Here is a 26,367-nt window from a genome sequence, read left to right on the forward strand (position 1 = left end):
GAAAGCTGGACAGGCTCTTGTGACTGATAAAAAGTTGGAGGGGGGGGTGATCATATATATTTTTCATATTGATTGAGGGAATTATGGCATTTCCAAATAAAATGTTCTGTAGGCAGCTGAAGATCTTAGACCTAAGTTATTTGATTTAAAATTTTAATTTAATGCATGAGTTCTACCACCATATTCCAGCCTGATATACCCCCAAAGATGGTGAGCTGGTTATCTTATGACTTATGACGTGGCCCCAAGTCACTGTGACACAGCTCTAGATTTCCTTTTCACGTGGACATGGGAGTTTTGAACTCAGGACAGAAAAGAATTTAGGGCATTGGTGGTGCCTGCCCACTCTACGTACTAAGTATTTCTTGAACTTCTTAGCACAACAGTGGATGAGAAACAGGGTTGAAAACTGAACTTCAGGCAACACCTCGAAGTAGGGAATGAGGCCGAGGTGTCACTGGAGTGCTCTGAAAGAAATCTGAACCAAAGGCATAAGGTCACAGTTTCAAGTAGGACATGATTAAAACAAACAAACAAAAAAAGTAAAGTAAAAAAGTGCACCCTTCTCTCAACTCAGACACTTTGAAATTCTTTTCACCTCGTTTTACAAATGCCAGTCTTCTCTTCTAGGTAACTTTTTGAAGGCAATTATTTTCTTGTTCAACTTTATATCTCCAGGACCTATCAGTGTCTGATATATATTAGGCAGACAGACGTTTGTTAAATAATTATCAAATGCTTTAAAGGACAGAGAATGAAAACATATAAAAAGCAGTGGAGGGGCTTCCCTGGTGGCGCAGTGGTTGGGAGTCCGCCTGCCGATGCAGGGGACGCGGGTTCGTGCCCCAGTCCGGGGGGATCCCATGTGCCGCAGAGCGGCTGGGCCCGTGAGCCATGGCCGTCTGGCCTGCGCATCCGGAGCCTGTGCTCCGCGACGGGAGAGGCCGCAGCAGGGAGAGGAACATGTACCACACACACACAAAAAAAAAAAAAAAATCAGTGGAGACCTTCTAAGAGAGGCATTTCAGTAGAAGTACCCACTCCCTGATATCATAAAGGTCTTTCACTGCCTGAATACCACTAAAGGACCCCTTATCTAGCATGAATGGACTTGCTTCTACAGATCACGTTGAATGTATGCTTTTTTGAGACAGGTTTTCAGGCAATATCATTGTAATTTAAGAAAATGTCCCTAAAGGGAAGAAAAGAACATAAATTGGTTCTCTTTTAAACAGGTGCATTGAAATAGACCCTCAGGGCCTCCCTGGTGGCCCAGTGGTTAAGAATCAGCCTGCCAATGCAAGGGACACGGGTTTCAGCCCTGGTCCAGGAAGATCTCACATGCTGCAGAGCAACTAAGCCTGTGTGCCATAACTACTGAGCCTGCGCTCTAGAGCCCGCAAGCCACAACTACTGAGCCCACGTGCCACAACTACCGAAGCCTGCGTGCCTAGAGCCCGTGCTCAGCAACAGAAGCCACCACAATGAGAAGCCCACACACCGCAACAAAGAGTAGCCCCCACTCACCAGAACTAGAGAAAGCCCACGCACAGCAACAAAGACCCAACACAGCCAAAAATTAATTAATTAATTAAAAAAAACACTTCATTTAAAAAAAAAGGAAACAGACCCTCAGAAACATGGTTTTTCTCTTTCTAAGGCTGTTATAGGAGCTTGGATGAATCATTAAGGTAGTGAAAGCCATGTATAGGTTCAGTAATAAGTCAATGACTATCCTCTAATTAATAAACATAAGTAATGTCAATTTATCAATTTATAAGAGTCTAGGATTCAGAAGTTGCTTTGGAATAAATACATATTCTTTCTTTTTTTAATTGAAGTATAGTTGATTTACAATGTTTTTTTTTAATAAATACATACTTTTTAAAAAATTATTTTTGGCTGCGCTGGGTCTTCATTGCTGCATGCGGGCTTTCTCTAGTTGCGGCGAGCGGGGGCTACTCTTCGTTGTGGTGTGCAGGCTTCTCATCACGGTGGCTTCTCTTGTTGCAGAGCACGGACTCTAGGTGCATGGGCTTCCATAGTTGTGACACACGGTCTCAGTAGTTGTGGCTCACGGGCTCTAGAGTGCAGGCTCAGTAGTTGTGGCGCACAGGCTTAGTTGCTCTGTGGTATGTGGGATCTTCCCAGACAAGGGCTCAAACCCGTGTCCTGTGCGTGCATTGGCAGGTGGATTCTTAACCACTGCACCACCAAGGAAGTCCCAAATACATATTCTTATAAGAGATATAAGATTAGAGGCAATCACAGCCCTAGGCCAGTCCCAAAACACCTATTTATCCTATAATATACTTGAAACATGTTAGAGGATTGTTTTTTAGCTAACCACTTATTATTAAAAAGGTTTTTTATGGGAAATAAATCTTGTTCCAACTTGTGAAGTCAGGAACATATCCTCCTTCTTCCACAACCCTGTAGATGGGGAAAGGAGCTACCCTTACCACCTGCTGTACAACTGGAACCCTCAACTACTTTTCCCAGTGAAATTAGCAAATCAACATCTTCTTGTGCTTAAGCAATGGCTATTCCTGGGGAAATGAGGCACAGATACCACAGTACTAAGTTTTATTAGCGATTTCATTAAGGTAAAATCTCTAGGATTGAGGGAGTCAGTTAGGGGGCACAAAGCCCACGAAGCCTCCTCAGATCTCATAGTGAACCACCGGCTCAGGTTCTTTGCTGGGATCGCCACCTCGTTCCAGGTACAGATTATTGTAAGGATACTGCTTTGGTCCCTAAGAAAAAAACACAGGTCAGCAAGAACAACATATATCTATGTAGCCAATACCTGGCTACACCCCACTCTGAGTGAAGAATCACACACAGTAAATGGGTACACGGTAGCCTTTGGTCAGACCCAGCTGGGCTAGAACAGCAGGGACACCACTCCTCTTCCCCGCTCAGCCCAAGGCAGAGAGAAAGCCTAGATTGTAAGAGAAGTGGTGCCTAAACTGTTTGTGTGTGTGTGTGAGAGTGAGAGAGAGAGGGAGGGAGGGAGAGGGAGAAAGGAGAAAGAGAGAGGGAGAAAGGGAGAGTGTGAGGGAGAGCTTTCTAAATGAGACGATGCATCCATCCATCCCACTCTCTCTCGGGGTCGAGACAGACTCAATCTCCTTTAAGTCACTCAGCCTCTAATGGTTCCACCACTAAAGTGGCCTAGCAAATGAGGCGTGCAGGAGCAACAGTGGGGGAAAGCACAGAGGAGACACGGCTCGGACGTGCTTTAGGGGCTGCTGGCTTTACCAACAAACAGCTGTCAGAGAACACAGCTCAAGGGGAGGAGAAAAGGGTGATGTGCTTACAGAACTGAAAAATGGAAGAGCCACACTGTGTTTCTTGCTCTCCTGAAGTGAAGTTAGCGCTCACACCAGCCCTATGTGCACTCTCCAGCCTGGGGCCCCTGGGGGCTTGGTAGGAAGGCTTGTGTCAGTGCACACAGACACAGACGCTACCGTTAGGACATTGATTATCTCAGCACAGGTAGCACTGTGCAGCCAACTGCAAACACGCCAGCCTCCTGCTTTCAGTTCCTTTCCTCACAATCTATCCTGTAGACTACTCCCAAATTAATCTTCCTAAAAACCTAGGCTTCATTATGGCATTCTTCTGTTCAGAAACCCAACATGGCTCCCTGCTGCCTAGAGGCAGACCAAGTCATCCCTGTACCCCCAACCCTTAGCACCTTCTGTACCTGGTGCATGATAGGGGCTTCATAAATATTTACTGAATTAGTGTATTACTATGCCATCAAGTCCAGATCCCTTAGCCACGCAACCTAACTGATCAAACTCACTTCACCATATTTTTTTTTAACACAGCTTCGACAACTGATTTCCCAGGACATCAGAATTACCTGGGACCTTGTTAAATATTGATTCTAGAACCCCATTCTGGAATTACTGAATTAGGCTCTCCAAGCAGTAGAGCTCAGGAATCTGAATTTTTAGTAGCTCTCCAGGTAACCAATGCAGCTGGTTATCTAGGAACTATTTATAAGCCTATTCCACTCCAGCTAACTCACTGTCCTCTTCCTTTATTCTATTTTCTCTTGCCCCAAATGTTCTCTTCAACTTCTCCCCGCCATCTAAAATATATGTATTTTAGCATCTAGCATAATCCTTCTCCTTAACAGCACCTGATACCCCCAGCATACACATTCACTACACACATATATACACAAAAACTGTGCCAAATTCCTACATGTATGTTCCAATGTTGCTCATGTCATGTATCTAAATTTTCTTCTTATCCAAATTAAATGTCCTTAAAGCTAGACAGTATATTTTCTTTCTTTTTTTAAATTTATTTACGTATAGTTGGTTTACATTGTTTGTTAATTTCTGCTGTACAGCAAAGTGATTCAGTTATACATATATATACATTCTTTTTCATATTCTTTTCAATTATGGTTTATCACAGGATACCGAATATAGTTCCCTGTGCTGTACAGTAGGACCTTGTTGTTTATCCATTCTATTTATACTAGTTTGCATATGCTAATCCCAAACTCCCAATCCATACCTCCCCTACCCCCCTTAGCAACCACAAGTCTGTTCTCTACAGACAGTATATTTTCTATGTCCTTTACATTCTCTAAAATCTAACTGTCCATGCTTGCAGTAAACATTTAATTGCTTCCAGTACCCTACAGGAAGTGCCCTTCACACCAACAAAGGATAAGCTTTCAACTCGAGATTCCTTGACTCTACCTTAAACGATCACTTGCTGAAATATTGTTAAGTACAGTTCCCAAAATGGCAACTCTAAAGACTAGCTGGCTTCTCCATTCTCATTCCTCACCTAGTCCTACAGTTTCTTCTCACTCAGACTGATCCAAGATGCAGGCAGGAGCAATGCTCTGGTACTTGTACCAGGCCAGTGGGTAAGACCCTCTATAGGCCTTACCAGGAAGTCAAGCTTGGTATTGGCTGGATCCCTACTCCAGAGACTTCATTCCCTCAGGAAACAAGGCTAAGTAAGTGTGGCTGACGGAGCACTTCTCAGATACTCACCACAGGCTGGTAGGTGGGGTAAGTCTCCCCCACCCAAAACATGAACAGCATGAAGGCCACGAAGCCGAAGAGGTGCTTACACATGAGATTCCAAGAAACAGGAGTGGGGGATGTGTCCACACGGTTCCTGATATACATATCTAGGTCCCAGTGCATCTGAGACAAAAAGGCAGATCACTGTCACATTCTGCTCTTCCTACAAAAGGCATGCAGTCCAGAGTGATTAGAGCCTCATAGAAGGCTTGAAAGGCATTCTACTGCAAAGGCATTCTACTGTCCTGGGCAATATTCTGAGAGCCACATCTGAGATACTGTGGCCCGCAGGACTGGAGGCTGGCTTATGTCTAGGTTCTGCTGACCAGAGACAGCTCAATCATAGAAGTTCACAACTCTTACAATACAGAGCTTTGACTCTTACAATACAGAGCTTTGATTACTCCCAGACATCCCATTCCACACACCACACAGGGAACATCAGATCTCAGATTGCTGGACCTCGCTTCCTTGGGCAGAAAAACTTTAGTGTTGCTTGGGCAGAAAAGTGCCATTAGAGCTACAGAAGACATAGGGAAAAGGAAGGAAGGTGAAATGGGATATGGTTCTCTCACCGGTTCACCCCAGTTCAATCGCAGCTCTGGGTGGTCCCAGTCATACCATGGATCCCTCTCCTGCTGTGAGCGGTCAGGGAGCTTTGGATAGTCACCATACCTGAGAGACAGCAAGAACTTCTGGACAGGGCTCTGAGCAGCCTCACTCAGACAATTCACAGTCTCCTCATCTCAGAGATGAAAAACCAAGTGACAGAGATAACTGCCTCCCCTAAGGACAGGGGAACTGACCTTCAAATCAAGATCTCAATTTTTTTCCCTGAGGTGTACATATTGAGAAATGCTGAGTTAAAGGGCCACTGGTAAATATCCCAAATTTCCCCCCCCCAAAAGACTGTGCCAGTTTACATTCCTACAAACGGTATAAAAGAGATCCATTTTCCTGAATGCCTTCCAATACCAAATTTATCATTAATAAAATAAAATGTTATTTGATAAGTGAAAAAAAATCTCAATTTTTACTCACTAAGCACAGAATAACCGAGGAAGTCCACAAATTTTCATTAAAAATTTATGTCAAACTCTGAAACATTTTAACATATGTAAGCTTTTCTTATCTTCTTTCAACAGAAAGAAGAAAAGTCATGCAATGTTATAATGTTAGTGCTGGAAGGGAATTTAACAATCAATCACTGTTTCCCCCATTAGACGGAAAAAGAAACTGAAGTTTAGAGTCTGAACCTAAGATCGCCCAGTTAATTGGAATAAAAACAAAAGGGTACAGATTAGAAAAGCACTTTTCATAGCAACTGTGTTTCTCAACCACAGAGTTGACATACAACTCCAAGTCTCAAACACCTCATGGGTCTTCATGATAAGCTGGATTTTTCCCCAACAAAACCAGGTTCAACTTATACAGACTGCTACCGAGGCTGCTCTTGTCCACAACACAATAAAAGACATAGGAAATGATGACAACTAGACATGTGTCACAGAAAGTGATTGGAAAACAACAAGACGAATAGGAGCTGCTGAAACCGCGGCTGAAAGAGTGATGCTAGGACAGAAAATGAGGGTGATGGTAATCAACTCAGACAATTAACCACAGGGATGTTACGGGGGTGCGGGGGCAAAACCATCAACTGGAGTTAAGGGAGTTGGCTATTTAATCTGCTTTAAAGTTACTACGACTTCCACAGTGCTAACAACAAAATATTTCTTAAAAGAGAGATATACATGATATAGAGTACTCCATCTACAAAATACGGTTCTCATGACAGGAATCCAGCTCCAGCCTGGTCACGTGCCTGGATGACAGCACCTGAGCCCAGCAGATGCTCAATCTAAATGAAACCTTGCGCTCTGGATGGAGCCAAAGAAGGTTCCTGCTATTCAGGGGTCCTCAAGGGAGCTATTAAAACCTCAGCTTCTTCATTTGAGGAAACAGCCTGAGCCAAGGAGAAAATTGAAGTCCTCTCGGCTGCAGCTGCTCACCCATCCCCTCCCACCTCCCTCCACGGAGAAAAGCGCCCACACCGTTGACTCTGAGGGGTCACGAAAAGGTTCGGGGAAAAGGGTCAGAGTTGAGCTACCCAACCCAGCCGAACTTCTCCCATCACTACCCAGGTGCGAGCAGACCCTATCTCACCCCATGCCATCATCTGGGTACGGCTCGTAGTCTTCCACCCGCATATTATACTTCTTGGCTGCGGCAGCCCGTTCTTCTGGGGTCCTGGGATAGGGTCCCGGGAGCATGTCCTTGGTAATGTGGGAGGCTGGAGAGCAGATGAGGGCACGTCAGAAGCGACCCCATTCCTCCTTCCACTCTGAAGGCTTCAAGCTGCGGTGGCTGCAGACACCGGAGCCCGAGGCTTCGAGGGACGAACAGACCCTCCACCTGTTTTTCTGAATACACCAACTCCACCTCTGCCCTTGCCCGGACTCGCCCGCCGCGGTATCCACAATACCCACCCTCCGTCCGACATACCAAACCTCCGGCACCCCTCTCCCACACTGAGGCCTCGCCCGTTCTCGCGGACCTGTCCGTGCACCCATCGGCACCATGTTTCGGGATGCCCTTTGCAGCCATCGGACTCCCAAGACCCCCGCCCTGGCTGCCGCCATCTTCACCTTCTTCTCGTTTCACCCCGCACATGCGCAAAGACCTTGTCACGGCGGCCGAGCCGGGCCAAACGCGACAAGGGAGAAAAGTCTTAAAGGTTCAATAAGGGCGGGGCTTAAACGGTGCTAGGAAGCCAGAGGGAAGATGAGCGGTTGGATAGAGGCAGAGAGGGAAAGCGGGAAGGGGAGAAAAACAAGCAGGTCACTGCTTTGACATTTCAGATCGTTATGTCCCTTTTCTACCTCAAATGACTTAGACGCATCCAGGGATAACGGGCACTCAGAACCTGAGCATCTCAGGTGGACAGCTGACCCACCTACCCCAGGACCGGTACAAGTAAAAGGAGCCTGTCAATCTCTTTTCTGACTGCTTGCCTTTTTCCTCTCCTTCACTGGCAGTTCCTCCTTCCATCCGCAAACGTGATCATTCTTCAAATTCAGCCCTTGGTCTTGTTTGTTCTTGTTTTGTTTTCCAAATTAGTTAGCTCCTTCAGTTAGATGCACGGTGCAACACACAAATTGACCCCGAACTGGTTCTTTTTTTGTTGTTTTATTTTGGCCGCGCGGCTTGCGGGATCCCAGTTCCTCGACCAGGGATTGAATCCGCGCCCTTGGCGGTGAAAGCGCTGAGTCCCAAGCACTGGACCACCAGGGAATTCCCCCAAACTGGTTCTTCAGTTTCAGCCTCGTGTTTACATCCGAATGTCCCAGTCACCTCAACCCAACAAATGTAAAACCAATCCTATCATCTGAACCCACCTCAGATTTGCTAGAATTCTCTCAGATTTACTAGGACTTGGATAAATACATTTCAAGCCGAACCACAATTAGCGAACACTAGCCTAACAAAAGAATTGGGGGGGGCATTATTGTTCGCATATGAATATGTGTTCATTTTATTTACACAAGTATGATTTGAATAATTTACAGTACAAATATACACATATTTCCAGGAAGTTTTAGGGTGATCACTGTTTTGGAGTAGAATCCATTATTATAGACATTACCAAATATATATCAGAGCAATAAAAACTGATATATACTATTCAGTATATGAATTTGGGGAGAACTACTTTACAGCAACTTGCCCTCTTGTAAACGAACGTCGAATGGGTGTTCAGAATGGTTGGACAACATCTGCATTCAATCAATAGCAAACACTGATCTAATTCGGTCAAGATAGACAAAAATGCCTTTAAGTAGGTAAGATGGTGACACAGGCAGAAAAATCAAATGGTGCCAAGCAAAAGAAAACCGTCTTTGATTTCGAAAGAACTCAAGTTGCCATATATCTTTTGCCGAGGCTTTCGGAGCAATCTTTACCCAACGTCTATCTATCGGCCAGTTGCTTTTCCTTCCGACTTCCTTAGGTGGGTCAAGTTTGCGTCTCTCCCCATTCATCAGTGTAAAATTTAATGCCCCACTAAACTTACCTCCTTCTTTGCCTGTTGTGTAGGCCTGGGCACACTGAGGCAGCAATAATTTGTGAATTGCTTAACCCGATGATCACCCCTATTCAGTGGGACTAAAGTCTAGTCCCGGGTCTTCGGGGGGCGGAGCGTAGGGTGTAGAGCTATAGGTTACCATTAGGAGGCGCTCGCCCAAGGCTCGGCCCCGCGTTCTTAGTGTCTGGAACTCTCTCTCTCGCAGCCTAGCTCTATGGTTTCCGTTGTGTTTTCCCCGGGATACGCAGAGTTTCCGCTTCCGGTGGGGCCGTCCCTAGCGGCGGAGATGGCGGCGACTGCGGCTGAGGCTGCGGCCTCGGGCTCTGGAGAACCCCGGGAAGAGGCTGAAGCCCCCGGCCCCGCCTGGGATGAGTCCCAACTGCGCAGTTATATCTTCCCGACCCGGCCCATCCCGCGTCTGAGTCAGAGCGACCCCCGGGCGGAGGAGCTCATCGAGAATGAGGTAGGGGGCGGGGCCGCGTCGAAGAGGGGGTGGGGGGTGGGGGATGGGGGAAGGGACCAGATTGGGAGGAGAGGTCAAAGGCGAGTGGTGATGGAAGGGAGGGGTTGTGGATTAGGCCGGGTTGTGGACTAGGGCCTAAGGGGAGATGGAGAGGGAAGCAAGGAAAAATGGAACTTGCGAGGTTCGTGCTGGTTAACAGGAGAAGTAATTTTGAAGTTGGGAAGTATTGGAATCTTGGGACAAGAACCCACTAGCTCCTTGGGACGACTTCATTTGTTTTTTCCACTTAGGAGCCTGTGGTGCTGACCGACACAAATCTTGTGTATCCTGCCCTAAAATGGGACCTTGAATACCTGCAAGAAAATATTGGCAATGGAGACTTCTCTGTGTACAGTGCCAGCACCCACAAGTTTTTGTACTATGATGAGAAGAAGATGGCTAATTTCCAGAACTTTAAGCCGAGGTCCAATAGGGAAGAAATGAAATTCCATGAGTTTGTTGAGAAACTGCAGGATATTCAGGAGCGAGGAGGTGAAGAGAGGTAAATTCCCAGGTCGTGGTTTTCCGTTGGATCTAGGGCATCTATTTTCCTTTCCTTATCTGAGGATGAGTTTTCTAGCTTGAGGAATGATGGAATGACTAGACTTGAACTGTGATTCTCAAGTTTGTTGTCTTCATAAAGTGAGAGTCACACTTGCCTAGCAGAGTCAGGTAGGTGAATGAAGTGAGTGAAGTTGTTTGGGTGAAAGCTATGATGAAGCTGAAGGCATATGCCTTATTCAAAGTGCGAAGTCATTACTTGACTCTTGTTTCCATTTTGGAGTGCAGACCCAGGGTTGCCAGATAGTCTGATTTTTTTCAAGAGAAACCAGAAATCAGTATTTTTATTTAAAATCTTTTTGAGTTTTAAATGTGGGCAGCTAATTCATATTTTTAAAAATGCTGCAAGAGGCCAATTTAAAATGTGTGTTAGTAGATTTCCTGAGATTATGGGTTTGCAGCCTTTGTCCTAAAATATTTGAATGGGGGCAGTGCAGGCTAAAAAGTTGTATAGGTGAGGGTGGGGAGAATATTGATGTGTTGCGTTGAATTGATGATAGCAAACACAAGATATACACACACACGGGAGTGACTCTTTCTCTCTACCTTAGGTAGAGAGCCTCTTAGGTAGGTCCCAGACAACATTCAGTCCCACAGAATAACGTTGCCTCTGGGGAATTGCTGTCATTGAGTACTTGATGGTGAATGACTATCTCCGTCTCACATTTGGTGCCCACCCCTGGGCTTTTCTTCACTCTCCAGCCTCAGTTCTCGTCTTGACTCTGTTAGTAGTATGTGGCAGAGTGAAAGGATTTGAAACATACTTTTTAATTTTTTTTTTTGGCTTTTGACTCTTAGCTATTGTCATAATGATGGAACTTTGACCGGAAGAGTTTCCAGAATCTGAACTATGGTTGATTTGTTCTTTATGTCTTATAGAGACTGGTTCAGTTGAATCATCTCATGCATGATGTCCTCAAATTTACCACAGTGCCTGCGCGCGTGCGCACACACATACACCCAACGTTGAGAAGAGAGATTGATTTAAATGATGCTTGTGGAGTGTAAAGCTATTGATTGAACATATGCATGGAACGAGCGTGAGATAAGACACATGAGTCCTCTGGTTCCTCAGTCACTTTAAGTTTCTTGCTTCCTGTAGTGAGAGCATTTTGCCTAAGTCTGAACTATGAGTGTAGTCTGTACTTTATGGGTGATTTAAGGAAAATTTTTTACTATTTGCAAGATTTGCCCTATCAGCTGACTTTAGCACCAACCAACTCTATTGTATAATTGTACAGCTTGTTATGATTCTAAGGTGAAGGGTGTTAGGATCCTCTTTGAGCTCTTTTGAGGATTTACTGTTAAGGTTTCACAGGAATTGCTTAGATTCCTGTTTGGGGAGTGTTCCTGACTCTTTCAGAGTTACTTGAGAAATATTTGTATGAACATATGTACATCATAATCTCTGGGGAACGTTCCAAGGTTGCATTGGAGTCTTGAGGTTTCCATGTCCCCAAACAGGTAGCTGTTGCCAACTTATCAAGATTTTTAATTAATGTTGCCTTAAACATTGTGATTCCAGGCACTGGGATACCTTTGAGCTTTTGAAGTAATGCTCTCAGGACCATTACTTCTTTTTCTTCATGTTTGCCCCCTAAATAATGTTTCTTTCGGGGCTTGATCAAGTGTGTTTGGCTTTTCATATCTATTAAGTAACTGCTTACCTTCCTCAGGCATGTTAGGAGCCCTGGGTCTGTGGAAAGCTTAGTGAGGTATTTTTCTTCAGCTATAGATGGCTGCTACAGATAGGTGGCTGAATCAGTTAAGATAAACTAGGCTTCAGTCCAGGGCTCAGCGACTTGAAGCAACAAAGGTTTATTTTTCACTCATGCTACATGTCCATCTCAGGTCACCTGGATACTCTACTTACATCATCTTTTGCACTTTGGGACACAGATTGCTCCATCAGTTGCCATTGGAAACTTTGCAATTGCTGTGGCAGAGGGAAAGTGATGTGGTAGTGTGTACTGGTTCTTAAAATTACAGTTTGGAAGTAGTACCAGTCACTTCTGTGGACATCTCATTGGCCAAAGCAAGTTATATAAGCAAGCCTTGCTTCAAGGAGGTGAGGAAGAATCTCTCTCACAGGGAGGGAACTAGTTCTTGGTGAACAATAATACGAGCTGCCGAAATGGCCATCAAGGGCCAAAGGGGATGTCTCACGCCCCGAGAGTTTCTGGAACAAGGCTGAGTCATCATTCTAGGGTCTCTGGGTAGGCTTCAAGGAAATCTATGAAATTATATTAAAGTTCAGTGTGTGCATTTTTATGGGGAACCTTGCCTGGATTCTTTTTTTTTCTTGGATTCTTAAAGGAGTCATACTGTGACCCAGAAGAAGTTAAGAATCACTTCTCTAAAATATAAAATTTGGTGTTGAACAGAGCTCAGAGAAGGATAGGTAAGGATTCAGTTCTGTGAGAGTCCCATGACTGCAGCTGTTCTTTGTGGGAGATGTTGGTATGGGTTTGGGTTTGGATTTCCAGGTATGAGAGGCCATGCCAGGGACAGTGTGTACATGCACTAATGGGATTTTCTTCTTGGGGAACATAGGTTGTATCTGCAGCAAACACTCAATGACACTGTGGGCAGGAAGATTGTCATGGACTTCTTGGGTTTTAACTGGAACTGGATTAATAAGCAACAGGGAAAGCGTGGCTGGGGGCAGCTGACCTCTAACCTGCTGCTTATTGGCATGGAAGGTAAGAAATCTTTCAGAAAGCAGCATGGCTTGGGGTCGTATGAAGTGATTTCTAAACCTTTCCCTACCACTTGTTCGCTCCATGACTTTCAACAAGTCACGTAACGTTCTTAAGTCTCAGTTTCCTAATTTGTAAAATGAACACAGTAATATCTTATAATTAATTAACTATGAAGATTAAATGAGATAACGTATGTTATGTCAGGTACTCTAAAAAGAAAGTTCCCTATTCCCTTGGTTGCTGTGTGAGTATATATATTTAGATATTAGGGATCTCTAAAATTCTGCTGTTTTCTATTGGATCTGTCTACATTCAGAAGATTTTTATCCCAGTAGAAGAGGGAAACGTTTTTGCAATGTAAATTGAACCTTATCTTTTGAACAGATAATACATTAATGGGGTTAAATTCAAAAGGTGTAAATAGGTATGTAGTGATAAATCTCTCTTCCATTTCTATTTCTCAGCCTCTCAGTATCCTTCCCTCCCCGGAGGCACCATATGTTATTAGTTGCTTGTGTATCCTGCTAGTGGATTTTACATGTACATAAGCAAATACATTAATACTTTTTTTTTTTTAAATAAAAAGAAGAACCTTTAAACTCAATCAGGAGAAAGAGAGCTACTTACCAGCCAGGGTCACTGTCTTATTCGTTTTTTTTTTTTAATTTTTTTTTCTTTATTCTTGTTTTTATTTCTGTCACTTGCTCAGTGCCAGGCCCATAGTAGGTACTTAGTAAATGATGGGTAAATAGGGTTGAACAAGGAAGCAGAGTAATTACTCATTGTCATTCACCACTAGGCTCTGAAGTCTCTTCTTCCCCTTTGATTGTCCTTTCTTCAGATTTGGGTCTTTTGCTGCCAGTGTTAATAAAAGTTTCCAGCAGTGCAACTTATGAATTGACCCTTAACCTGACCCTTTGAAACCAACTCTTGGTTGACCTGCCAGGAGCAAGTTCTTGTTTACTTGACTGAATTTTTATGTTGCCTTCCTATCCTGTGGTGTAGAGAGCAGGGAAACAGATCCCTCAGGTAGAGATGAAAGAGCAAGTCTCCTCTGAGGATGCATATGGATCTCTGCACTTAGGAAAGCAGCTGTCTTGGCTCACCCAGGCAGACCTGGGGAATGTTTTCTAAACTCCATTCCCTACAGAGGTCCCTTGATCTCTCAAGGATTGGGCAAAGGATAAACATCAGATGCAGCCCCGCTTACAAAGAGTAGATGGAGCATACATACGCTAGGGCAGAACTAATTCAGGATGGCATTTTAAATAATTTGCCTTATTCAAAGTATACAACTCTCTTCAGGAATCTGATATGCTTCCCTCAATGAGAATCAGCAGCTCCAGTGTTGATCTAAAGTTTTGCAATCCCACAGGTGTGATGAAGTGGGAGCAGAGGTTGAGAATCTTTGAGCTCCAAAAGAGCTACCCAAAGCAAGTACATATTCGTACAACTTAAAATGACTGATTAACTCCATCAAAGAAGATCATGCATGCGTTGCTGATACCAGTCATTTCAGTTGTTCTAACTCTCGTTTTTTTGCTGCCCTTGAATTCGTGCCATAGTCGAGAAGAGTACAAGTACAGGTTCCCCTCAGCTGTCTAAAAGCAGAGCATTCCTGTGAAACCTTGTATGAGCCGAGATGATGTAAAACAAAGAAGCAATTACTTCAGGACACATCTTGCTAATGGCTGCACAAAGTAAATCGAGATAAAGCACAGATGCTCACAGACACAGTTCAGAGCTATGGTGGCTTGATGCTGAGATGCTGAGTGTAGTTTCCAGGGGAGGAGATTGGCAGTGCCACTCTCACTGCTTGTGCTTGCTGCCTCTGTGATGACTCGCTGCAAAACAAACACTGAATGATATTTTTGCTTTTTTTTTTTCATAAAAATGAAAATCCTCTTTGGATTTCTTTCGGTTAGCAAAAACAGGTACAAATGTAGGTCTTTTGTAAAAGCAAAATGGCGTAAAGCTAACTTTTGAAAAGTGGGGTGTACCTGTGCAGAGCGTATTATTTTGCCGTACTTGTATCACTTTGATGTGCAGTTGCTTCCAATAAGGGCAGCAGTCATCATTTAAGAAAGTCTGCTTTGCTAATTGATGGTGAACTCTTAGCCAGTGATGTTTGCTACTAGACTTATCACCCATTAAAAGTGTAGCACCTGATTGGCTGAGAGTTGTAATTACAGTCTCCCTGATCTTGCCTGAAATTTTGATTTGGAACCCTTTGCTGAGAGGGCAGGCTGGGTTTCTCTCCAGCACTGGGGCCTGTGTTCCATCCTGTGCAATAGAGTTACTGCTCTGAATAAGAAAATGTCTGTCTTCCTACAGGAAATGTGACACCTGCTCACTATGATGAGCAACAGAACTTCTTTGCTCAGATAAAAGGCTACAAGCGATGCATTTTGTTCCCTCCGGATCAGTTTGAGTGCCTCTACCCATATCCTGTTCATCATCCATGTGACAGACAGAGCCAGGTGAGCTCATGTGGTCTGAGGAGGGTGTAGAACTCCTTTGAGATCCGAGGCTGGCATGTCTTTCCCCTTCTTTGTGGAGGTATGCCAGGTTTGGACAAACTCAGAGGACAATTTCACAATGTAGTTTATATATTCCAGGTCCCTGTGGTGGTCCCCAGATATTTAGGGCAGACCCCATCACTGATGCTGGTGGACTCTGGTTATTCTGTTTGAATTATAAGTTCATGGAACAAAATGTGTATGTCTCCATTGGATTTAATAATTGTTTACTTTTGTCACGGTTGCTACTTCTTTTTGATAAAAAAAAAGGGTGAATAGAATTAAGATATGTCACTTAATGTCTTTTCTGGATCTCAGTGAGGTGTGTGGTTGACTTTGTGGCCAACCAGAGAGCGCCTCTCCTTTCTTGAGAAAACCGCTTAGCTACCTCGTGTAGAAATCTTTGCTGGTTAGAATATGTATTTGGGGAAAATTTTCTGAAGGTTTGGGTGAAGGATGAGTCCTAATTCCTCAGATCTGCAGGCCATGAGTAGGTTTTCTGACCTTTAAACTGTGATGATTGGCTTCTGACCTCAGGAGCACTGAGGCCTAGTATTCTTTATCATTTAACATTCAGCAATGCCCATCTTCTTAGGTCATTCTCTGAGAGTTTGTGTATGTTTAATGTGTGTTGTGTCTTCTGCTGGATATAAATTCTAAAGACTTTTTTAAGGCATCTTTCTTGACTACCAAAGTTACTGATAAAAATTTGGTGATTGACTGATTTTTTTTTTTTCTCTTGAACCTCTCAGGTGGACTTTGACAATCCTGACTACGAGAGGTTCCCCAATTTCCAGAACGTGGTTGGTTACGAAACAGTGGTTGGCCCTGGTGATGTTCTTTACATCCCAATGTACTGGTGAGGATGGGGCTAGGACTGGGGGCTTTTAGGGAGCGTTCTTTGCCATTCCCTGGAAAGCCTTATCCATGTCTCTTCTTTTGAGCTGTGGCAGGATTGGACTTACGTGATATACAGGAAGGTTGGCATATCCAGATGATGAGCCTACTGAACATGGGGGAAATGGCAATACTGTTTCTAGACAAGATGACAGTTCCTCAAGTCCAAAGAGATCCCAGAGGCTTGAGGCTAGAGAAACTGTTCTTGACTCTTTGGTATTTGAAGGGTGAACACCACTCCCTCTAGCCCCAGGGTGTGTTTGATAGGATGAGTGTGAAGATACTGTCTTCATTATATCCCTTAGCAGGACTCTACCTAGTTTCAGAGGATCCCTCCTGAGAAGTACTGGTAGCAAACAGGAGCCTGTTTATTTTCTTGCAGGTGGCATCACATAGAGTCATTACTAAATGGGGGGATTACCATCACTGTGAACTTCTGGTATAAGGTGAATATGGTTTTTTTCCCTAGATGGGAGTGGGGTGAGGTAGGTGTAATAAATTATTTAGGGGCAGGGTGGGGAGGTTGGCTATCTCTGGAAGTGATTCCTGGATCTTTGGGGGAGCTGGAGAGGGTGGGGTTGAACTGGGTTTCTTAAGGGAGGATGGTGCGAGGAACAGTGGGTGACACTGAAGCCTGCTATAGACATTTCCTGAGCTGCTGCTTCCTTTGCAGGGGGCCCCCACCCCTAAGAGAATTGAATATCCTCTCAAAGCCCATCAGAAAGTGGCCATAATGAGAAACATTGAGAAGATGCTTGGAGAGGCCTTGGGGAACCCACAAGAGGTATGTGGCTGCCCCAAGGTGGCACTCCTGTGACTCAGTGGGCAGAGTGACCAGGGAAAGTCAGGATTGGTGTCACAGTCTCTGTAGCTCTTCTGTTTCAGTATCTGTTGTCCTGTTTCTTCATAGAGGTTATGGGTATGTTCAGAAAATCCTTGTTTTCTGATGAGAGCTGGGCTTGACTGGCGGATCAATTATAATCTGTTCCATGCTAGTAGTAATGTTCCGCATGGGGCTTGTGTGCCAGCTGGGGACCCCCGAGGGGATTCTTTTGGAATGGGAAGCGAGCGGTAAAGCATCTACTCACACGCTCCCAGCCGTGCCAAGACTGCTCTAGGTAATGTTGAGACCTGCTTCCCATGCAGGTGTGCCAGTGGCCCGTTGGGTAAATGGGGGAGGTTTCTATTTGTAATGCTCCTACCTCTGTCCTGTGGATAGCCTCAGCATTCAGAGCACCTGTGGGCTTGGGAGATCGCACCAGCCCCGATTACAAATGATCTTTTCAGGATATAGAATCACTTAAGATTCTTAAGTCACATTTACAAAACATGCACGTAAACACTCGGGGTGTCTGGGATTATTAGCTCCTCTGACCTTCTGTCTGTCAGTTTGGTTCTGCTTACAAATGTAGGGTATTGTGAGAGGGAAGGTAATACAAGATGGACCCAGAGGAGAGGGCCATGCTCCAGGATACTGGGTTGACCGCTAGGAAGAGAGTTGGTTAGAGGGTTTACAAGATTGAATGGAAGCCTTGTCCTTGCCCTTGGCTGGACATCGATGTCTCCAGACACACCTCATCTGGCTCCGGGGCTAGGGGACAGGCAGTTCTGACTGGCTCCTCATGTCTTTTCACAGGTGGGGCCCTTGTTGAACACAATGATCAAGGGCCGATACAACTAGCCTGCCAGGAGTCGAGGCCTCCTGCCAGGTGACTGCTAGCCCGTCCACACCGCTTCATTGATGAGGACAGGAGACTCCAAACGCTAGTATTGCACGCTGCACTTAATGGACTGGACTCTTGCCATGGCCCTGGAGGCAGGTGTTTGGGGCAAGGCAGGGTGGTTGGCACTCCACTCCCATTCGGAGGGACTTCTTACCCTTGCCTCTGTGCCCCAGCACCTTCCCTCTCTGCCCCCTAAAGTCCTGCATTCAGTGTGTGGAGTCCCCAGCTTCTGGTTGTCATCATGTCGTGTGTTAGTCTGTCAACCTTGGGATGTGTGTGCGTGTGTATGCCTGCACACGCGTGTATGTACTTGTTCCTTGCTCCCTCCTTCTGGGTCAGGATGCCACCTCTGGCTCTGAGCTCTGTCTCCTGCAATCTCAGTGCCTCAGCCTGAGAGAGAGGAGATGTTCTTGGACGCCCATTGCATCTGGGCAACAGGGCCACAGCTATCCTAACCGTGAGGTCAGTCTGCCCCCTCCCAGTTTTCACAGAGAGGCTCTAGGCTGTTGGGAATGGCTACTGAGACTCTAATGGGGAGAGGGAGAGTGGGGAGGGTTGCCTTTGAGAGCCTAAATAGCTTCCTAGGAGAGTAAATTAGACAGGGTTCCAACTTGAACCTTCAAGCTCAAGCCATACACAGAAAAGAGCCTTGGGACACAGGAACCAAGGATTGTGCATAACTTACAAATTACAGACACATACAGCTTCTTTCTTTCAGCACCAGCTCTTGTTCTCTGTCCTGGGTGCCAGGGGAGTCATCCTAGCAATGGCTTCTCTAGGTTCTAGGGGTGCAAGCCTCTGTGTGGTTGTGTGTGTGGATGTTTGTGCCTGTGTGTGTGCATGTGTGTCCACACTGGCCTGCCTCTCTGCTTACCAAGTTTCTACTGCTTAACCTTGTCCAGTGGGACATAACAGCAGGAGCCCCAAGGCAGTGCTGCCTGACCTGGTCTAAAGCTTTTAAACTCATTTTTAGCCATTGGATGTTGGTCAGGCCTCGCTACAACCTGCCTGAGGCCGACTGGCTGGAGCCTCCAGGTCCTATGACCGACCCTCCCTGCCCAGGCCCCGTCCTCTGTGTCTGCGGAGCTTCTTGGCTCAGGAGACAAAATGGGGTCAAGCCTAGGCAGCTAACTCACCACATGTCATCCACCTCATGGCAAGGGCAAAAATGTAGCCTTGCCTCTTAAAGCCAGCGCCTCTGCCAGACCCCCACTGTAATGTTCCACAAACACCCTCAGAAGTCAGGGCAACTGGTGGAGCATGGAGAGGAATTTCCTTTTCTGTTCATAGCTTTTCTTGGGAACCCCTCTCAGGGCTGCAGCTTACAGCTGGGCAGCTGTGCACTGCACAACTCGAAGGGCCATCATTCACACCTGTATAATGGAAGTGGGGCCCCTGGGATTGGGCAGTGTGATGGCCCTGCGTCTGCTCACCTCCACTCCCATCTCCACGCCCCTTCTCTCTGGAAGGAAAAAGGAGTTGGAAGTCTCTGGGTTCATTTTTTCCTTTTTTTTTTTTTTTTTTTGCCAAAGGTTTACTTCCAGTGTCCGAGCTACGGCTCTCACCCCCAGAGCTCAGTTTACAGTTACAGTGCACTGATGGACTGAGAGGATGCATATGTGTGTGTGTGCATGAGCGCACTTGTGTGTATTTTGGGGAGGGGTGTTTATTTTTAGTACCCCATTCTGGGGTTCTCTGATGCAGTGTGGGTGTTCAAACATGGTACCTTCTCAAGTGTAGTTCTTTCAAATATAGCCAATGCTGGAAAATGTGATTGCAGTGATCTCCATCCCTCCATCTCTTTTGGGAAAGAGGAACGCAGCAAAGAAAACAAGGCAGACAGAAGATAAATTGACCACAAAGACACTTTGAAATACAGCACATTATTTTCCTTCTCAGCAGCTCTGCTGCATCCCTGGCTCATTCCTTAAAGGTATGGGTGATGTGCAGCAGGGAGGCGTGGTCTCTCAGCTGCTCCTCTCTGGGTGCTGTGCTGACCCAGGTCTGCATGAGGGGGAGGGACCTTCACAGGTTGGGTCCTGATCCTTGGGTAATGTCTCTGGGTTCATGTCCAATAGTGATCCCTGATTATTAGACACCTAATGTGTGCCTGGTGCTTTTAGTGCAAGGTAGGTATTCTCATTTTACAGTTCAAGAATAAGCAGTTAGTGGCAATCAGGATTCAAACCTAGTACTGTTTGGCTGCAAACCCCCTGCTGTTCTTTTCCACCAAACTACATTGTTTCTCCTACTGTACCTCCTTTGGACTACAGGCAGCAGGCAGTGTCTAGTACAGACAGGCTTAGCCCAAAAGGATACAGAAGATACAGCTCAGGGTGAAAGCTCTTCTGGGCTCCAGCTAAAGACTTCTTGGGAAAACTGCCAGGAAGCCATATTATGAGTTAAGAGTTCTGGAAGAAGTTACAGGGAAACTGAGTTCTAGATCCCCTTGGTTACTTGTGTGTCCTTGAATAGGTCCCATAACTTTTCCCAGCATGCTTCTGCATCTGTAGAATTGAAGATCTAGATATTCACTAAGAACTTTGATTCATGTTCTGCTGCCTCCGTTTCCCCCAGTGAAGAGATTGAGGCTCTTCGCTTCACATACCTAGGTTAGGGCTGTTCAGGCTCAAATTCTACTCGTAGCAGAGTAGAACGTTTCTGCTCTGTTGCTTACTCCTATCCTAGCTGGCAGTGTGAAGGCAGACACATGAGGGGAAGATGGGGGTTTGGGCCTGTATGAGGGTCAGCCATGTTGCAAGATCCTATTTTTACACCAGCAGGTACAGAGGAAACTACTCTTTTGTAAAGTCAAATATTTGGGGGGGTTGAAGTTTGGGGGGTGGAGGAGGGGCTGTTCTGGGCATCAGTTGAGCAGATGCCCAGGATGCCTGGGGGAGACCAACTTCCCCTACAAATCAGAGCTCTAAATTACAAGGTTTTTACCAATGCGAACAGTTGGGGGAAGTCGTCTGCTCTCATTTGCGTAATGGTTTCTGTCACTGGTGATTAGACACAGGATGAAGGAAAAGAAATTTGACAATTAGGAATGAGCGATCATTAATCTGAATCTGTTAGGAGACGGGAAGGATCCTTAGTGGGCCAACCCAAAATGAGGAGACCCTCCCTCTGCCCCCCAGAGACTCTTGGGCCACATACCCTTTCATTGTTCCCACCATAAGCTGAGCTGTTATTTTCTTAGCAAAGTCTAGGTGGGCCCAGTCCCCAGGCTGAGGTGGATACAGGAACAGACATCTAGAGGCATGAACCAACAAAGGGTGTCAAATGCAAGTGATAGGGCAAAGAATAGCAAATAGAATGGTTTTGACATGTGTATGCTGTTTGTGGAAAATGTTTTTGTAATCGACACTCTAGATACCCCACCTGTGACATGCATTTGTTACATTACTGCACTGCAGGGTGTGGAGAAAACCTGCTCTTTTATCCTCCAGGAGCCTCTGCTTAGTTGGAGAGGAAACTGCATGAAACACCCAGAGGTTATGAAGCCATGTGTGGTGCACCCTATGAGGACAAGGTTAGAGACTGTTGAGAGAGGAGGAAGATCAGTAGAGAGCAAACCTCAACCTCCAGGCTCCTCCCAGCCCCTGGGCTCCCCAGGGAGGACTCTTCATCCTAGGCTCCCAGCAAGGTTGATTCTGTCCCTCCCCCCTCACACGTCATTGCAGCTGTAGTTATGTGGAAGGCACTGAGATCCCTGCCCAGATGTGTGAGCAGGTGATGAGATGAACTAACAGGCTGAGTGTTAAGGTGTGGAGAGTCCCAACTTGGATCTTCTCAGGTCTCCGTGTCACCTCATCTCTCTTGTCTCTTTAAACACCACGGACAGGATTTGCACCAGTTACTTGTTTCTCAGTTTTGTGGCTTATATGTTGGTGGGTTCCTTAGATCAGTGGCTTCATCAAGGATTGGAGGCAGGGGTGATGGTGGTGGTTGGTTGTCTTGTCAGAATGTGAACTTCCCATGGGTAGGGCTGTGTCTCTCTCCTTGGTAACTTTCCTATCTCTGGTTTGTCTACCCTTCAAACTCCAATGCAGGGTTTAGTAGGGCTGCAGAGAGTGGCCCTCAGGGACCAGTTTTACCCAAACAGGGTGGATACTGGGATGCTCCTAAGAACTCATGGGCTTCCAGAGGCCCTGGCCTTTCTGCCCATGTCATCTTCCCTTTTTCCGGAACCTCCAGTTCTTGCCCCCCCAGTCCCTGCCTACTTCTCTGGTATCCTCTCAAATTGCCTGCTCTAAAGAGCTGTTCCAGCTTCCTTTTCCATAGTCCCCCCAGTTTCTCCTACTTATACTCTCCCTGCCTAGGCTCTTCAGCAGCCCCTCACCAAGGTCCTTTTTCCTAAACAGTTGCTTTCTCAGAAGCTCCCTGGCTGCAGGTGTTTGGATTGACTTTCTCTAGGATCTTCCATTTCTGATCTGCAATAATTCTGTTCACACACGGTTAGTCCATTTGTTCTGTGTCTGCTCTGTTCTCTTGCCATTCCTTTGTCACTTCTGTACGTCCTGGTTTAGCTTCACTCTGGGAGCCCTTTCTGCTAGTCTTCAGCCAGTTCTGTTTAATCTTCATAGAACTTAGAATCTTCAGCGGAGCCCTGCTGAGCACTTTTGGTGCATTTCTGGGGGACAAAGCCTCGGACACTGGCAACCTTGAGGACCAGGGGTCTGTGGTTAGTGAGGCCTCCGGAGATGGGTGAGAGGAGGGAACCTAGAGAATCATGGACAGTGGAGAACCAGTGAGGGGAAATTGAGCAGGAGACTCCCCAGGAGTGGAGCTGGGCCTGGCAAGCCTGGAGGGAAGAACTGAAGTTTGTGTTTCCACATACATGCATCTCTGTGCCTTAGGGTCCAGCAGTTCAGGGATGGTGGGTGTTTTGGGAATGTCTGCTAATTTCTCTCAGGTGTCTTTGGTGATGCTCTGAGTCACCAAATTTGGCTGACTTCTTAGTTTCAGTGTTTGCTGGAAGGGAAACAGCATATTGAGTAGCCATGTGTCAGGAGTGGAGGTCTTCGATGAGAAACGCCCTGGAAGCTGGGGTAGCAGGAGACGGGGACCCAGTGGTCAGCTTATATACCCCAACTGTCACTTCACTCCTCCAGGTGTTTAGTACAATAGCTGATTAAAGAAGTTTAAAAAAAACTGGGCCTTGCCTTCTTCCCCACCTGAAATCTAGCCTTTAGGTGATATTTTGGGAAGGAGCATGTGTCCTTTAACTTCCAATGAGAAACAACCTAACAATCTAGTATAGTGTATAAAAACATGGGTTTGGGAGTTAGATGTATTTTGTTCAGATTTCTAGCTTTGCTGCTTAATCAGCTGGGCTTGACCTTGTTGATTGACTTGATCTCTCTGAGCCTCAGGTTTCCTCAACTATAATGGTATGTGTGTAGGGGAAGGTGGGTGTTGTAAATATCTACCTCAGGGCTGATGGACTGATCGAAACAATGTTTGTAAAGCTTTACCACAGTGCCTGGCAAGCACTTAATAAATGGCTGTGGTAGTGGTTGTTATATTTATTTTGTGACTTATTCAGAAACTTGATTTCAGTGATTCCTTCCCTCTCAAGAAGAGCATAAGGAAGAATAAGGAAATTATGCTGGAGAAACTCATATTGAGATGGGAACAGACAGAAGAGCCTTGGTATCTAAATCCACCCTAGAGGGAGCGAAACAGGGAAGAGTCTGATGCCTTCTACTTGGTCAGCCAGACTTTACCGCTCTCATCGGCCCAGGGCCGGCATGAGAAGCTTTCAGGTGTGCGGTCTCCTTTCGCTGTGTGAGGGGTGAGGGCAGCTGGGTGAGTTCCCATTACACCTGGAGAAGCTGTTGCCAACCTCATACCATGAAACACCACAGCAGTCAAATCAGGCCCGCTTGTTTCAATTTTATTGCATGCTCTTCCATGTATTTAAGTTACATATGTGTTAAGGTTATTTTAGCACAGAGGGGCATTCCGAAGAGAATTCAGAAAAATATAAGACTGGAGTCTTAATAGCTACCATCTGTGGAGCCCCTGGAGCATTTGTTTCAGGCCCAGTTCTAGTCTCTACACATGTGCTCTCAGTTCATCGGGGGCGTCAAGCAGGCACTTAACAGGTCTGCAGAGGAGAAGCACCTGACAAGCTCCTTTGTTCACAGTAGGCTTCTTGCAAGAAGTCACATAGTCTAAGGTGATACCTGGAAGATAACCAGGGATTGGGGAGGAGTAAAAGGCATGTTTCTTCTCTGGCTTCTCCCAGTCCCAAAGCAAACACTCTGTTCCTCCATGTTTAAGGGTTTTAAGAATCACTTGTAGGAAAGAGCCAGACAGTGGACCCCCAAAAGAAGAAAACCCTTTGGTTAGCTACAGAAACATTTGAAAATCATTTTGATTGTCAGCCCAGGTTTGTCCTGGAGTGCAGATGGATTGGACTTGCTCAGTTGTAACCCTTTCCCTGACTGCTTTGCAAAAGACTTCATTCTGGCCTCTGGAGTTTCACCCTGCTGCCCTACTTGGAAGCAATGCTGGTCCAGTTACTTAGACATCAGCCCAAGATGTACTCTGGCTGCCTGGAATTCTCAGCCTCTTCCACACTGATATCCGGCTGATCTCTTAGGTTCTTCCCCCACTCTCAGCCACTCCCCTCCTCCCCACTATGAGCCACGCCTCTCTGCAGTGCCCCTCTAGCCACTCATATCCTCTTGGGTCTGACCCTGGTCTCCAGCCCCATGGATGTAGAAGACCTCTAGCTGGTGCCAAGCCGTCTCTGGGCTTCAGGCCATTCTGTAGTCACTTTACAGTCACCTCTCCACTTCTAGGTTTCTTTTGCTCTGGGCCTTGGAAGCCTTCCCTCTGGCCCCAGAAAATGTTGCTGTGTTTTATTCAGTTTGCTTAAGACTTACTTGGTCATTGAGGTCAATCCTACCCTTCAGAGAAGCTCTGCTGCTTATCTCCATATCCAAGCTCTTGAATGTATAGTGTATGGTGCAATATAGGGTAGTGGTTGAAAATGAGGACTTTGCATATTTGGCTTTGAATCCTAGATCTGTCATCCTGTGTGACCTTGGGCAGATGACAAACTACCTGACATTCAACTTCATATGTATGAGGATAACATTACTACCTTGTCAGGGTTATGTGGAATAAGGCATGTAAAGAAAGGCACAGCAGGGTGACTGCTCCATAGCAGAAGCTTGATGGTCATTGGCTTCTAATGGCCCCAGCCGTGTCTCTTTTAAAGCCTTTACTTCTCGTCCATGTAGCTTTCTGACAAAGGTCCTGTGTCTGCTCCCAGAGCAAGTCTAGTTGTCAGGTCATGAGCAGAGATAGGAGCATAAATTTCTTGCTCATGTTACCATTCCCTACCCCTACCCCTTCTCGGTGACCTCCAACTCACAAGGACTCTAATCTACTATGCTGCCATCGCTGAGGAATGATCTAAAATTTCTTTTTTATAATATTAAAAATACCTGAAACACTGTCAGTGAAAATAGAAGACATCAGACCTGCTGTCGCCACGGGAATAAGAAGCACTGGAAGTGTGTGTGAGCTGGTGGCACAACAGGTGTGAAGGAGGCACAGCAGGCAGGGACACAGGAGACAAGGAGATGGGCACAGAGGCCACACAATAGTCTAGAGGCAGCAGGGCCCCAGGCTTGTGAAGTTTCCCTCCAAGTTTTTGAATAGTGAGCTTTTGACTGAGCAAAATCCCACCCATTTTACAGTCAGTATAGTCATTGTTCTTACAAGGGTTTATGTGATGTTTTGACAAGAATGGAGACATCGGATGTGACTCCTGGGTTTGAATCCCTATTGGCCACTTCCTAACTATAACCTCTTAAGCTAAGTCTGTGCCTCCGCAACTTCAGCTGTGAGGGGTGGAAAATAGCGCATGGCTTGCAATATTGTTATGAGCGTTTGTGATGATGTTTTAAAAACACTCAGTTCAGTATGGGCACTCAGGAAACGGTTTATTATGAAGACCCAGTGTCTAGTTAGTGCTTGAAGAGCTGGGCTTTTTTGATCCTACTCTGACTCAAGATAATGACACTTGAAGTGGAATCACAGAAGAGATGACTTGGGGTGGGGAAGCAAAATGGAAGAGATCACCAGGTTGTGGAAGAGACTGAAAGTCTGTGAAAGGCAGATATGGGGACAAAGGTGGTCTTGCTAGGATGGTGTCTTAAGGAGCAGAAGCAGAGACCTAGGCTCTGGTTTACCATCAGATCCCCAGAATGAAGGAAATAGGGCAGGAGGGTGTCTGTGGGGGACATGGTGTGTCTAAGTGGAAAGGACACAAGGTTCAGGGGCCATGAACC

General features: G+C 45.8%; 2 protein-coding genes across 3 annotated transcripts; one reads left to right on the forward strand and one right to left on the reverse strand.

Moving 5' to 3' along the window:
- Positions 1-2,572: 2,572 nt before the first annotated feature.
- Positions 2,573-9,294, reverse strand: NDUFB8 (NADH:ubiquinone oxidoreductase subunit B8). Of its 2 annotated transcripts, none has more exons than XM_089898052.1 (5): positions 9,136-9,294; positions 7,230-7,356; positions 5,642-5,741; positions 5,034-5,189; positions 2,573-2,756 (listed from the first exon to the last, which is right to left on the reverse strand). In XM_089898052.1, exons 2-5 carry the CDS (start codon positions 7,334-7,336, stop codon positions 2,664-2,666), a joined length of 456 nt encoding a protein of 151 aa, XP_089754178.1. In that variant the 5' UTR covers positions 7,337-7,356; positions 9,136-9,294; the 3' UTR covers positions 2,573-2,663. The 2 variants fall into 2 exon arrangements, with proteins under 2 accessions (XP_089754178.1, XP_022424758.1); XM_022569050.3 differs by lacking the exon at positions 9,136-9,294 and adding an exon at positions 7,621-7,750.
- Positions 9,295-9,418: 124 nt separating this feature from the next.
- Positions 9,419-23,580, forward strand: HIF1AN (hypoxia inducible factor 1 subunit alpha inhibitor). The gene is made up of 8 exons (XM_022569048.2): positions 9,419-9,610; positions 9,901-10,151; positions 12,764-12,912; positions 15,247-15,392; positions 16,184-16,290; positions 16,711-16,774; positions 17,002-17,112; positions 17,965-23,580. Exons 1-8 carry the CDS (start codon positions 9,434-9,436, stop codon positions 18,007-18,009), a joined length of 1,050 nt encoding a protein of 349 aa, XP_022424756.1. The 5' UTR covers positions 9,419-9,433; the 3' UTR covers positions 18,010-23,580.
- Positions 23,581-26,367: the final 2,787 nt, after the last annotated feature.

Source organism: Delphinapterus leucas, chromosome 16 (assembly GCF_059928025.1).
Source record: "Delphinapterus leucas isolate spDelLeu-1000000601 "Yukka" chromosome 16, BTC_Dleu_Yukka2, whole genome shotgun sequence".
NCBI classification, from domain to species: Eukaryota; Metazoa; Chordata; class Mammalia; order Artiodactyla; family Monodontidae; genus Delphinapterus; species Delphinapterus leucas.

Excerpts from the sequence above, each read along its gene's own strand:
- NDUFB8 (XM_022569050.3), bottom strand. The coding sequence starts at position 7,705 with ATGGCGGCAGCCAGGGCGGGGGTCTTGGGAGTCCGATGGCTGCAAAGG. Across the intron at positions 5,742-7,229 it reads TACCCAGATGATGGCATGGG|GTATGGTGACTATCCAAAGC; the intron begins GTGAGATAGGGT and ends GCTGTCTCTCAG. Across the intron at positions 2,757-5,033 it reads ACCCCACCTACCAGCCTGTG|GGACCAAAGCAGTATCCTTA; the intron begins GTGAGTATCTGA and ends TTTTTTTCTTAG.
- HIF1AN (XM_022569048.2), top strand. The coding sequence starts at position 9,434 with ATGGCGGCGACTGCGGCTGAGGCTGCGGCCTCGGGCTCTGGAGAACCC. Across the intron at positions 9,611-9,900 it reads AGGAGCTCATCGAGAATGAG|GAGCCTGTGGTGCTGACCGA; the intron begins GTAGGGGGCGGG and ends TTTTCCACTTAG. Across the intron at positions 16,291-16,710 it reads CTTTACATCCCAATGTACTG|GTGGCATCACATAGAGTCAT; the intron begins GTGAGGATGGGG and ends ATTTTCTTGCAG.